Source organism: Manacus vitellinus, unplaced genomic scaffold, assembly GCF_001715985.3.
Source record: "Manacus vitellinus isolate BGI_N305 unplaced genomic scaffold, ASM171598v3 scaffold_12_pilon, whole genome shotgun sequence".
Taxonomy (NCBI): Eukaryota; Metazoa; Chordata; class Aves; order Passeriformes; family Pipridae; genus Manacus; species Manacus vitellinus.
The window spans coordinates 18343646-18355554 of NW_021938949.1; the positions used below are offsets into that span (position 1 = coordinate 18343646).

General features: G+C 55.9%; 1 protein-coding gene across 1 annotated transcript; it reads right to left on the bottom strand.

The window, feature by feature from the left end:
* Positions 1–158: 158 nt before the first annotated feature.
* NAGPA (N-acetylglucosamine-1-phosphodiester alpha-N-acetylglucosaminidase) lies at positions 159–9706 on the bottom strand. The gene is made up of 12 exons (XM_029957878.1): positions 9690–9706; positions 8907–9350; positions 8202–8687; positions 5406–5545; positions 4766–4874; positions 4399–4527; positions 3399–3607; positions 2592–2639; positions 2289–2417; positions 1229–1360; positions 1010–1070; positions 159–483 (listed from the first exon to the last, which is right to left on the bottom strand). Exons 1-12 carry the CDS (start codon positions 9704–9706, stop codon positions 261–263), a joined length of 2127 nt encoding a protein of 708 aa, XP_029813738.1. The 3' UTR covers positions 159–260.
* Between the last annotated feature and the right edge of the window lie 2203 nt (positions 9707–11909).

The window sequence follows — 11909 nt, forward strand, 5'->3', positions numbered from 1 at the left end:
CTGGTACTGCTCACCCGTGTCCCTCAGGGTTAGGAAGGAACCAGCCCCTATCCTTTCCTGCTGCCACTGTGGGATTGATTCCCTTACCCAGTGCCCTGCATCCCATCAGGGCCACTGGGGATGCAGCCCTGGGGGCTGGGGCTGGAGCAGCAGAGGAGAGGGAGCGGTGGCTGAGCTGGGTCAGGCACAGTGCCCCTGTCAGTGCTGAGGGGCTGTGCAGGGGGCACAGTGAAGCACCTCCTCTCTTCCCATCTGGGACTCTAAAGTGAGTCCTGAGTGTCCTCTGGCTCCCGAGTGTCCTCTGGCTCCCAGGCAGCAGCACTGGGGGGGGGTGTGGCCTCCCCGTTGATGTCCCTCAGGGGGTGGTACCGATAGTCCCCGCGCTGCCGCTCCCACCGCGCCCTCAGCACCAGCCCCACGTTCCCCAGGGCGCTGAGTGCCAGCAGCAGGGCCAGGCCACAGCTCAGGGACAGCCACGTGCTCCTGGGGGACAAGAAAAACCCACATAGGCAACATCTCGGCCTGTGTCACGTGTTCCCAGGGTGCAAAGGATTTGTCAAGAACTGTCCTCCCTTCTCTGCCTTCCCAAGTTTGTGGTCCTGCTCTCAGGCAGGAGAAAATCAGGGAATCCTTTAGGTTGGAAAAGCCCTCTAAGATAATCAAGTCCCCCGGTGCTGCCAAGGCCACCACTAACCCATGTTCCCAAGTGTTACAGCCACAGGCTTTTAAATCCCTCTCCAGAGATGGTGACTGCTCTGGGCAGCTGTCACCACCCATTCCATGAAGAAATTTCCCCAATATCCAAATCTCCACTGGCACAACTTGAGGCCATTCCCTCTCCTCCTGTCCCTTGTTCCCTGGGAGCAGAGCCCGACCCCCCCCGACTCCCCCCTCCTGTCAGGGAGTTGCAGAGCCAGAAGGTCCCCCCTGAGCCTCCTTTTCTCCAGGCTGAGTCCCTCCCGTGCTCTGTGACAGCCTCTGAGGCACACAGTGTGTACCACCCACTTACTCTGACAGAGAGAATCTTTCTTTGCTCCTTTCCTTATTCTGGGAAGCCACACACTGTCCAGCTGGAAAACAAAGAGGGAAGAAAGGCAGTGTTGGGGAGGAGGGTGTAAAATTCCACTGAAAAAAGAGCAAGTTTAAGCAGAGCTGGTGACTAAACCAATGTTATGCACTAAGGCTGTTCTTTCAACTGTTTTTGACAAGCCCCAGGCCCTGCAGGTACCTCTGAGCAGCTCCTCCTGCAGTGCCCTGTCGTGGGTGGTGTTGCAGCTGCCGGTCCGAGGGTCGCAGGGACACGAGTGCTCACACACACACTGGCTCTGGCAGTTGGGCCCAAACCAGCCCAGGGGACACTCTGGGGAGTTGACACGAAGAGGTTGGTCATTGCCAAAGCTCCACTTGCTCTGGAACCACCCAGGCTGTGGCTGCAGCTCCTCCAGCTCAGCTGAGCCTGCAGCAGCCTGGGAGCACCACGCTGGGAGTTCTCTGCTGCCATTTTGTGTGTCAGGGGGAAGTTTCAGGGATCACAGAATCCTAGAATGGTCTGGGCTGGGAGAGACCTTAAAGCTCATCTTGTCCCACCCCCTGCCATGGACAGGGACACCTTCCACTAAGTTGCTCCAAGCCCCATCCAACCTGGCCTTGGACACTCCCAGGGATGGGGTAGCCACAGCTTCTCTGGGTAACTCCTCTGGGATGGAGCTGCTTGAGCATTCCCAGGCTGGAACACCATCCCTAATGGAATGAGGCACACGTGGAGTTTACACTCTGCTGTAATTAACTTGTTCACTGGGATCCACAGGGCCCCAAGTGCCTCAGAGAAGCTGGAGTGGTGACACAAGGGAGAACAGCACCAGCCCTGTCAGCACTGGCACAGGGACAGCCACACTGGGAAGGTGGGATGGCACAACAGCCTCTGGAGCACTCCACAGGCACTGACCTGGATCACCTGAAGCCTGGGCTACAGGCAGGGCCTGGTGCAACACCCTGGAGCAGTGGATGATCCTGTTCTACACTTGGGAGCTTTGGGGCTGAGACTAAACAGAAATCCACAATTTTCTGTTGATGAAGGAAACTCCTCCTTCCTCTCTGCTCCTTGCTTTCCTTTTTAGCCCACTTGGGTAGGATAGGAAGAGCTGGGAGCCAGCTGGTGACACTCCAGCTGTGACATTCAGGCCTGAGCCCCCATGGCAGACCTCTCTCTTGTTTTGCATGGAAGAGGTGGCTCAGAAGTGACACAAAACCCTCTCCCAGCCCAGGTGGCCCTTCAGAGCAGCCCTTACCATGCTCACAGCTGGTGCCATAGAACCCAGGGGGGCAGGAACAGGCTCCGTGCACAGGGTCACAGGAGCCACCGTGCTGGCACTGGCACTTCTGGCTGCAAGATTCCCCATAGAAACCAGGAGCACAGGCTGCAGAGACAAGCAGGGACATCATCAGGGCCCTCCCTACACAGTGACACACCCCAGCACAGCCACAGCTTGGGGTGTGTCTGGCCTCTCCCTTCCCTGCTCCCTCTTGGGAAGTAGCCCCAGTCCCCTCTCCCTGGCTGTGAGGAGCAGAGTGCAGCAGCACTGAGTGTTTACCTTCTGTGCAGTTGCTGCCAGTCCAGCCGGCGTCACACAGGCATCCAGCTGTGCAAACACATGGAACAGCCATTAATGACAACAAAAAACCACTTGGAAACAGCAGGGACCCAAAATTAGGAGCCTCTGCCTCTCGAGGTGCCCCCTTACCCCTGCCAGGAGATGCCCAGAAGAGGAACCCTGCACTCACACCCAGGGTGGGTTCACCCACTGCAGCTGTCAAAGGCAGCAGAATCCCTGCTGAGGGGAGTCCCTGGGATCAACTCTAGGTCAGCTGCTGCAGCCCTGCACCACCAAGCTCTGCCCAGTCACTGCACTGGTGCACACCTGAATGAGAGCTGAACCAGAGCACAGGGAGAGGAGAACGGGACTGAGCAGCACAGAGGGGAGGGTGGACATTTCAGCAGTCCCTGGCTTTGAAATGAATTTATGAAGAAGTGGCAATGGCACAGTGATAAAAATCATGAAGTGGGAGAGACAAGTAAAGAAGGAACAGTAAAGAGACAGGGCAGGACCAGCTGCTGCCACACACCATAATACACTGCCCTGCCTTAAAAACACCTGAAGCAACTCCGGGGCAGGAAGGGAAACTGAGGCCCAGAGCTTGACATCAAGGCTTATTTCAGGCCCAGTTCCCAGGCCTGAGCCCAGCCCAGCCCTGCTGGCTCCTGAAGGCAACATGTTCTGCTTATCCCCACTGCTGCTCCAGCCACTGCAGGGCAGGGGGAGGGCAGCCCCAACCCCCAGCCAGGCCCAGGACATTCCCAGCGCCCGGGGCAGCACCCACAGCCCCTGCCCCAGACTCACAGGGGGTGCAGAGGCCGTGCAGGCTGCAGTTGGCAGGGCCGCAGTCCAGGCTGTCGCAGGCAGGGCCCGTCCAGAAGGGCCCGGAGCAGCGGCAGTGCCCGGCCTGGCACAGCCCGTGCCCGCTGCAGTCGGGGGGGGCACAGCCCGGCTGGTGCACACACACCACGGTGGAGACGCGCCGGGGGCAGCGCCACGTGCTGTCAGAGGAGCTGGGGACAGGAGGGGACAGGTGAGCTGTGCACACACTGTGCTGCCCCAGCCCCGCCCAGAATGGGATATAACCCACAGATGTCAGCCCCGTTCACACTGGCCAACAAGAATGTTAACAACAGGAAAATACAAACACAAAACTAGATTTGAGCTGGTGTTTTAACTAACCATTAAATCCCCATTGGATAGGAGTAATTTCAAACATGGATTTACAGAAGCAACAAACAAAATCTCCCTTTAAGCGGTCTCAGCTTCCCCAGTTTTGGCATCCAGCACGCCTTCCCTGGATGTTATTTGTTTTGATATAAATTATATCATTGCAGTTATGGTAACTGAGTGTTAAATCCCTCCATGTTTACAGTCAGAGATGACTAAAAAGCTGAATTTAAAGTAAAATGTTCTTTAGGTTCTGCCCTGAGGCACGGCAGGGTCTCCAAGGTAGTGGTTCTCTTCCATAAGCTGCTGACAGATCTTTGCTAATTCCCATGAAAGTGCAGCTCTGGATCTCCAGTCTAAGAGCTGCTGCCTTATCCGATTCCCACATCAGGCCACTCAGTCACAGCTTTGCTGCCTGTCTGAAACCAGCTCAGCTTTAATCCTGGATGACTGAGTGCAAAAAATATGGAGTCACTCAATTGCCTAAAACTTTAGAGCCTCTCTCTCCCCCAGATCCTGTCACCTGCCTTTGCTGTGCCCTCCTGGTTGAGCTGGGGGCAGGACTGGGCTCTGCATCCCACCAGGAGCTGCAGGGCCACCTGTGCAGCCCTGGGAACGAGCCACCAGCACCTACCAGTGCTCAGAGGGGTAGTTGGCGAGGGTCCCGTTCAAGACCAGCGTGGCAGAGCCTCCACCATCCAGGTTGATGGCATTGATGACTCCCTGCTGCTTCAGGAATTCTGCCATTTCCCACAAGTTGACCCTGCAAAGCAAAGGTGATTTGTTGATTGACTTCAATGAAGCTGCTGTGGTAGAAGTCTGTCCCTCTCCTCGGTGGAAGGAGCAGCTCTCCCATCCCAGCCCCCTTGACTCGCTGTCTGGGGGCTGTGTGAGCCCTCCCTGGCTCCCTTGAGCTCTGTGAGTCTCTACCTTAAAACATATCCCTGGCAGCTGCAGACTCGCTCCAGTTCAGGCATTTCAGACCTTCCCCAAGCCCTTACCCCCTGGATTCTGTCTGTCCATCCACATGGACCAGGACCAGCCGGCCCTGGCGGTCGTGTCCCACCGCAGTCCTGGCTGAGATCACGTTGATGAACTTGTCGAAGGTGCCTGTGCAGGAGATGGAACAATTCACACCCCAGCTGGGCCAGAATGGGCTGGTCACACACCTCAGTCTGCAAAACAGCTCCCAGCAAGGGGCTCATCTGAACTGAACCAGTGAGAGCACAGCCTGGGCTCCTCCTGTTCATCCAAGCCCCAGAGAAGTGCTCTTGATTAAGCTTTTGTCTGGCACAAAGCAAGGGATTCACCAGCCCTCAGTTTTAAACTCCTGTAAGAGGCAACTTCTCTGAGTTTCTCTTCACAGGTTAGATTGGATAATAGGAAGAAATTCTTCCCTGTGAGGGTGGTGAGGCCCTGGTACAGGTTGCCCAGAGAAGCTGTGGCTGCCCCATCCCTGGAAGTGTCCAAGGCCAGGTTGGACAGGGCTTGGAGAATCCCAGCATATTGGAAGGGAGGCTGGAACAAGATGGTCTCTAAGGTCTCTTCCAACCCAAACCATTCCATGATTCCATGAAAGTATCCCCCCTTCCAAGAGCCCCGTGGGAAGGACAGTCCATGGCCAGGCTCCCCAGGGTTTACCTGTGGTCTGAGTGTCCCCACACTCGGCGTCCCGGCTCTCATTGATGTAAACTTCTCCATCTCTGAGGAGCCAAACCACCCCACTCACAAGCTGCACAAAAGGGTTTGTTTGATCCAAGACATCCTCCTCAGACAGGTAACTAGGAAAGAGAGAGCAGGAGGGGTTACCCACGGTCACAGCAGTGTCATGTAAAAGCCTCTCCTGTTGCCAGCAGCAGGGAGAGGGGGAGAAGGTGTTGGAATGAAGGGTAGATACATCCAAAACCAGAGGCCAAGAAGTGTGAAACATCACTTTAGCAGCCAAAGTGGCCTCTGTTCTCTGCTCTTCTGCACAAACCCACAGCTCATGATGGTCCCAGGCCACTGTGCCTGAAACAACTCCTGCCAGCAATGCAGCCAGTGGACCTGAGCCAGGATAACAAGGGCAGAAAGCATCTGGCAGAACACAAGGCCAGAGCCACTGCCAAAGACTCAGGGATCTGTGGAAGCAGCTGTAACATCTTGCTGCCTGTCAGCTTCCATCCTCCACAACTGTGACACCAAACAGCTCTGGAGAGGATTTGGAGCTAGAGCATCCAGCCTCCTGCAGCTGCACGGAGGAGAAGACTCAGCTGGGTGCTACCTGCTCCCCTCCACCTGGGAAGAGCTCCCTCTGCTCCTCCAGAAGCAAATCCTGTCACTGACCAGCCAGGCAGTGAAAGCACTGTCCTGCTGCCACTTCCACGCTCGGGTGTCGTGTGTCACCATGGGGTGCTTCCCAAGGGATATTCCTCTCTCAAGGATCAGGGTGATGAGTAACACCTGCCTCACCAGAGCCTGCTGCTGGGTGATGTTTGTAACAGGAGAGACAGGAGGAGGGGCTGTGGCTGGACAGCTGAGCTCTGCCTGTAAGCTCTGCCTGTGCTTTTGGGTTTAAAACTGACTCTTTTGATGTCCTGTGGGAACTGGATGCTCAACTTTTAATTGTTTAGTATCCATGACTGTGGGCAAACAAAGCTTTTTGCCTTGTAAAAAAGTGTAATTGCAAATACCTGAATGAAAAACAAGCAAAAAGAACTCCCTCTCCCCATGAGAGGGGAACACAAAGACAACATGAACACGGCTGAAAATGGATCAAACCACACAACAGCTTGGGCATTTTAAAGCCTGAAAACCCCCATCAGCCCAGAAAGGGGCAGCAGCTCTGCAGGGTGGGGGTAACAGTGTGCCCTGTGCTCCATCCTGCTGGTCACGATGCAGTGAAAGACTGAAGGGTGAATTACTTTCCCCACTGCCCTGACAGCCCAAATTATTTACACTCAAACTATTTCTGGGGTCATGGTTTGGGAGCCACAAAGCACCACTAACAGGGACACTCTGCCAGAGCAGGAGAGAGCAGGGCAGAGCTGAGGTTAAGGACCAACAGCGACCTTGCAGTTGTTGTTGGTCCCCTCAGCAGAAGCCCCCTCACTAAAGATATGTCACCACCTCAGGCAGCCCCTGTGCCACAGAAGTGAAGGCCTTGGTGCTCAGGGCTGTCAGAGAACAGCTGCAGGATAAAGCCCTGGCTTGGCACAGTCAGTTTGGCTTTGCAGGGACCCTCGCTGAGGCCTGGGTGGGAGCTGCCAGAAGGGTGGGGAATGCAGCCAGCAGCTGCAGCAGCTTCCAGGCTGCTGCTCCATCTTCTGAGACCATCAGAAGGACCCTGGGAGCCCTTCTGGGCCCTTTAGGCTTGCTGCAGCTCCTGGGGCCTTTCATTCCAGGGAGCACTACAGTTCCTTTGCCAGCTGTTCCTCTTCTGAGGGTTCTGTCTCCAGCTGCTTGGGGAGTGTCACACACAAGGTGGGCAACAAAGCCACTGGCACCTACCTTGTACCAGCCACAGTGTGGCTGAACCAGCAGGCCCAGGGCAGTGCCCATCCCTGTGCTGGCACTGCTGAGGCACCTCCAGCCCCGGGGGCAGTTCTGGGACCCACAGACAGGACAGACACAGGGGCTGGAGCGTGTGCAGGGAAGGGAACGGAGCTGGGGAAGGGGCTGGAGCAGCAGGAGCAGCTGAGGGAGCTGGGGGGGCTCAACCTGGAGAAAAGGAGGCTCAGGGGGGACCTTCCTGTCCTCTGCAACTCCCTGACAGGAGGGGGGAGATGGGGCCGGGGGGGTGTCAGGCTCTGCTCCCAGGGAACAAGGGACAGGAGGAGAGGAAACGGCCTCAAGTTGTGCCAGAGCAGGTTTAGATGGATATTGGGAAAACTTCATGAAAAGGGTGGTCAGGCCCTGGCACAGCTGCCCAGGGCAGTGGTGGAGTCACCATCCCTGAAGTGTTCAGAAAACAGATTTGCCCAGAGAGGATGTGGAGTCTCCATCCTCAGAGATGTTCAAAACCCAACTGGACACGGCCTGAGCAGCCTGCTCCAGCCAACCTGTGCTGGATGAGGCTCCTCCTGAGGTTCTTTCCAAGCCCAGCCTTTCTGTGCTGCAGCCAGAGCAGACTCAGAGTCCACTCTGTCTCTTCTCTTGGGGAGGACAGAGTGCCCCCACTTCAATCACCATCAAGTGTCCTTGCTGTATGTTGGGAGAGGAGACACTGGAACCTAACCAGTTAGAGATCACCACAGTAACTTATCCAGCTTCCTTTCATTCTAGGAGAGATAGCTGCATGGGGTACAGGTAAAACATCCCTAACTTCAGCATTCAAAGTGTGCTTCTACTACAGCTGGGAGAGGCCAAGGAGGCAGTGCCTGGGATGAACTTCATGCCCCAGTGATGCCCAAAAGCCTTCAGCGTGGAGAGCGCTCTCCACACAGCCCCAGCTCTTACCCGAACACCATGGTGCCATCCTTCCGGATGCCAAACTGAGCGTTCTGTAGCCCTCCAGAGTTCCTCACCAGCTCCCCATCGCTCACAACGTTCCCCAGGCACTCTCCGGTTTCCATGTTGAAGTACCCGCCGTTCTGGGCCACCAGACAGTTCCCGAGCTGGGCTGTCTCCTGCACGGTGGCTCTGCGCTGCTCCCGGCAGCCGCCGGCGCCGCCCGGCTCCAGCACCGAGAGGGTCCGCAGGGGGTTCCTCACGAACGTGAAGTGCCCGTAGAGCGCCTTGCGGCCGCTGCCCTCGGGGGGGAAGTACGAGACGAACGTCCTGGTGGCGGCCACCGGGCCGGCCGTGCTGTTGTCGCCGGGCCACGCCTCGTGTGTGACATTGCCGTACCTGCGGGGCTGGCAGTCCCGGACGTGCCGGTGGCCGTGCCGGGGGCCGTGCCGGCCCGGGGAGTAGGGCTGGAGCGCGGGGTCGCCGGGGGGGCTCCTGCAACGAGAACACGCGGCTGCCAAAGCTGCGAGCGGGGGGGACGGGAGCGGCTCGGAGGGGGCACGGCCCCGCTGACCCCCCGGCCGTGCTTCCCCCATGTCCCCGGGGTGATCACCGCGGTTCGGGGGGTCTGTCCCGCTCAGCACCGCACCACCAGCCCGGCCTCGGGAGCCGGGAAGGCCCCGCCCCGGGGCAGGCGGCGCCCCGGACACTCACCCGGCGCCGCGGGCCACCTGCAGCCCACCGAGCACCGCCAGCGCCAGGACCGCACCGACCCCGCCCCGGCCCGAACCCCGCCCGGGGCCAGGCCAGGCCCGGCCTGCCGCGGCCCCGCCGCCCGCCCGGGCCCCCGCCCGCGGCCCCCGCCGCCCACACAACGCCGCCATCTTGGCGGGCGCTCGGCGGGCGGCGGCCGGCAGCGGCCCCTGGCGGGCGGCGGGAACGGGCGGGGGTCGGTGCAGGGTCGGGACATTGATCCCTGAGGGAGATGGTCCGGGATAGAGATAGATCCCTGAGGGAGATGGTCCGGGATAGAGAGACCCCTGAGGGACACGGACCGGGACAAAGATCCCTGAGGGAGATGGTCCGGGATAGAGACCCCTGAGGGAGATGGTCCGGGATAGAGAGACCCCTGAGGGAGATGGTCCGGGATAGAGACCCCTGAGGGAGATGGTCCGGGATAGAGACCCCTGAGAGACACGGACCGGGACAGAGATCCCTGAGGGAGATGGTCCGGGATAGAGACCCCTGAGGGACACGGACCGGGACAGAGATCCCTGAGGGAGATGGTCCGGGATAGAGAGACCCCTGAGGGAGATGGTCCGGGATAGAGATCCCTGAGGGAGATGGTCCGGGATAGAGACCCCTGAGGGACACGGACCGGGATAGAGATCCCTGAGGGAGACAGACCGGGACAGCACTCCGAGGGTCTGGCTCTTTGTCCCCACCAGCTCTGACACTCCCGTGTCTCACACACAACACAGCACATATGGCACTTACAGCCACTGCAGTTCCATCGTCCTCGTTCGGAGGATTAGGATACTGTCTATTTTCCAGAGGGGAAAAACAACTACACCAAGGGGATGGTTTGGGCAGATATGGGTTTTCCTACTGTAACTTCAGTGGCTAGATCCTGTGGTACACATTGACAGAGTTAGCATGAAAATGAGCAGTAGTTTACAAACCTGGGATTTTTCTCTTTCAGTAAATGTCTGAGTCAAATACATGATTAAAAAAAGCAAATCTTAGAATTATGGGATGGTTTGGATTGGAAGGAACCTTAAAGCCTACCTCGTTCCACCAGCCCAGGTTGCTCCAAGCCCCGTCCAACCTGGCCTTGGATACTTCCAGGGATCCAGGGGCAGCCACAGCTTCTCTGGGCAACCTGTGCCAGGGCCTCACCACTCTCACAGGGAGGAATTTTTCCCCAATATCCCATCTAGCCCAGCCCTCTGGCAGTGGGAAGTCATTCCCCCTTGTCCTGTCACCTCATCAAAATTCCCTCTCCAGCTTTCTTCAGGTGCTTGATTCTGTAGATGTTGTGCTCCAAAGGCAGGTATCACCCCTGTCCCTGGGGGAGCAGGGCAGTGGAGCCACAAGCCCGAGGTTGTATTCCAGGTGGAGAAGCTGATATTTCCATGGCCAGTGCCAAAAGGGGAATAATGCCTCAGCTCTCTCAGGGTAACTGTACCTGGTACAGGTAAGCTTGCTGCTGTCTCAGGTACCTTGCAGGTGGAAAAATGTACTTTTATTTCACAAATTAACCACGAAACTCCCATAGCACAAGCCACTGAATTGATGTCTTAGCAAATGGGTTACTATGCCTCCACTTTCATTCAGCTGTGGAGAGCTGCAGGTGTCATGCTCGTGTTTCCAGCTGCGAACAAGCTGTCCCGTGGAACTCCAGGGTGGACTACATGTGGTTTCCATGGTCTAAACTCAGCTCTGTGTAAAGCATGAGTAGAGTACTGCAGGAGTTCACTCAGGATCATGCTTGGCCTTCAACTTTTCGCAGGGAACTAAGGGTTCCAGCAGGAGGCTTCACCCCATTCCCACCCTCACCCTGTCTTTTCTGCAGCTTTCAAGAGAGGCCAGGATCACAACATGGGGTGTAGAACCCACAGGCCAAAAGCTGCCTTTGAAATCCACAGGGAACAGAAACTTCTTGCAAAGTGGAGTGAAAACAAAGCAGTATTTGAAAACTCAATAGTCTTTCCTCTCCATATAGTGAATTTACTTTGCAGTTAATTTCCTCTCTAAAGCAGCTCCTTCCACCTCGCTAATATTAAGTGTAAGTGGAGTATGAGTGACTTGTTTTTGCAGAGCTTTTCGAAGAGGGAAGGGTGGCATTGCCAGAATTTCAGTGTTTGTTTGAGGTGACACATGATTTCGTCACTGATGGAAATAACTACCTGTCATTAAAAATAACAAGTCTCCATTTCAAGCATTGCACATTCACCTCCCCAAAATACAGGGTCTAAAGTACAAGTATGTGCAGGTGCTGTGCAAACACCCTGTGACCACACTGGGCTGAAAGAATCTCAGCAGCTGAGCTGTCCTGAGCTTTGGTATGAAAACGCAGCCCTAAACCTAATGTAGGTCTTAGTCTAAGTCAGGCTCTAAAGCCATCACCTGATACTAATACCAGCAGGTACTGAAGAGAATAAAATGAATTTCATATTTTGGAGCATGGTGGTCATTAGAGGAACATCAGGGCCAGTCCTGCCTGTGAAACACCACAGGCTTTTCATCTTCAGGGCAGTGAACAAGGCCCAGGAGAGTCTCGGCAGCACCAAAACAGGCTGTGGGCTCAGCACTGGGCTACCTGCAGTGGCATTTCAGGCCACCTACAATTGCTTCCAAATTGAGGCTATTCTGCAACAAGCTCCTTTCGTCTCTGTTGTAGCAGGAGTTACACTTTATAACTTGAGAAAACAGGAGAACAAACACAAGAAGTAAATTACCTTGCTGTTAAAAATGGCAATAATTTATCTCATGATGATACAGCACAGCTTCTGTGCTCTGAACCCTGGTTGTGTTTGTGAGCACTGTTAGTCCATACTCTCACAGTGCAGGTGTGATTGGTGCAAATATTTATTAATGAGATATTCTGTGTTAATCTTTTCAGTGCAAATTCAGAAAATGCAATTTTTAAAAAGGTTTGTACTACATATATTACATGTCAATAGAAGTAGCAAAGGAGCAGCGGGTTTTTGTGAG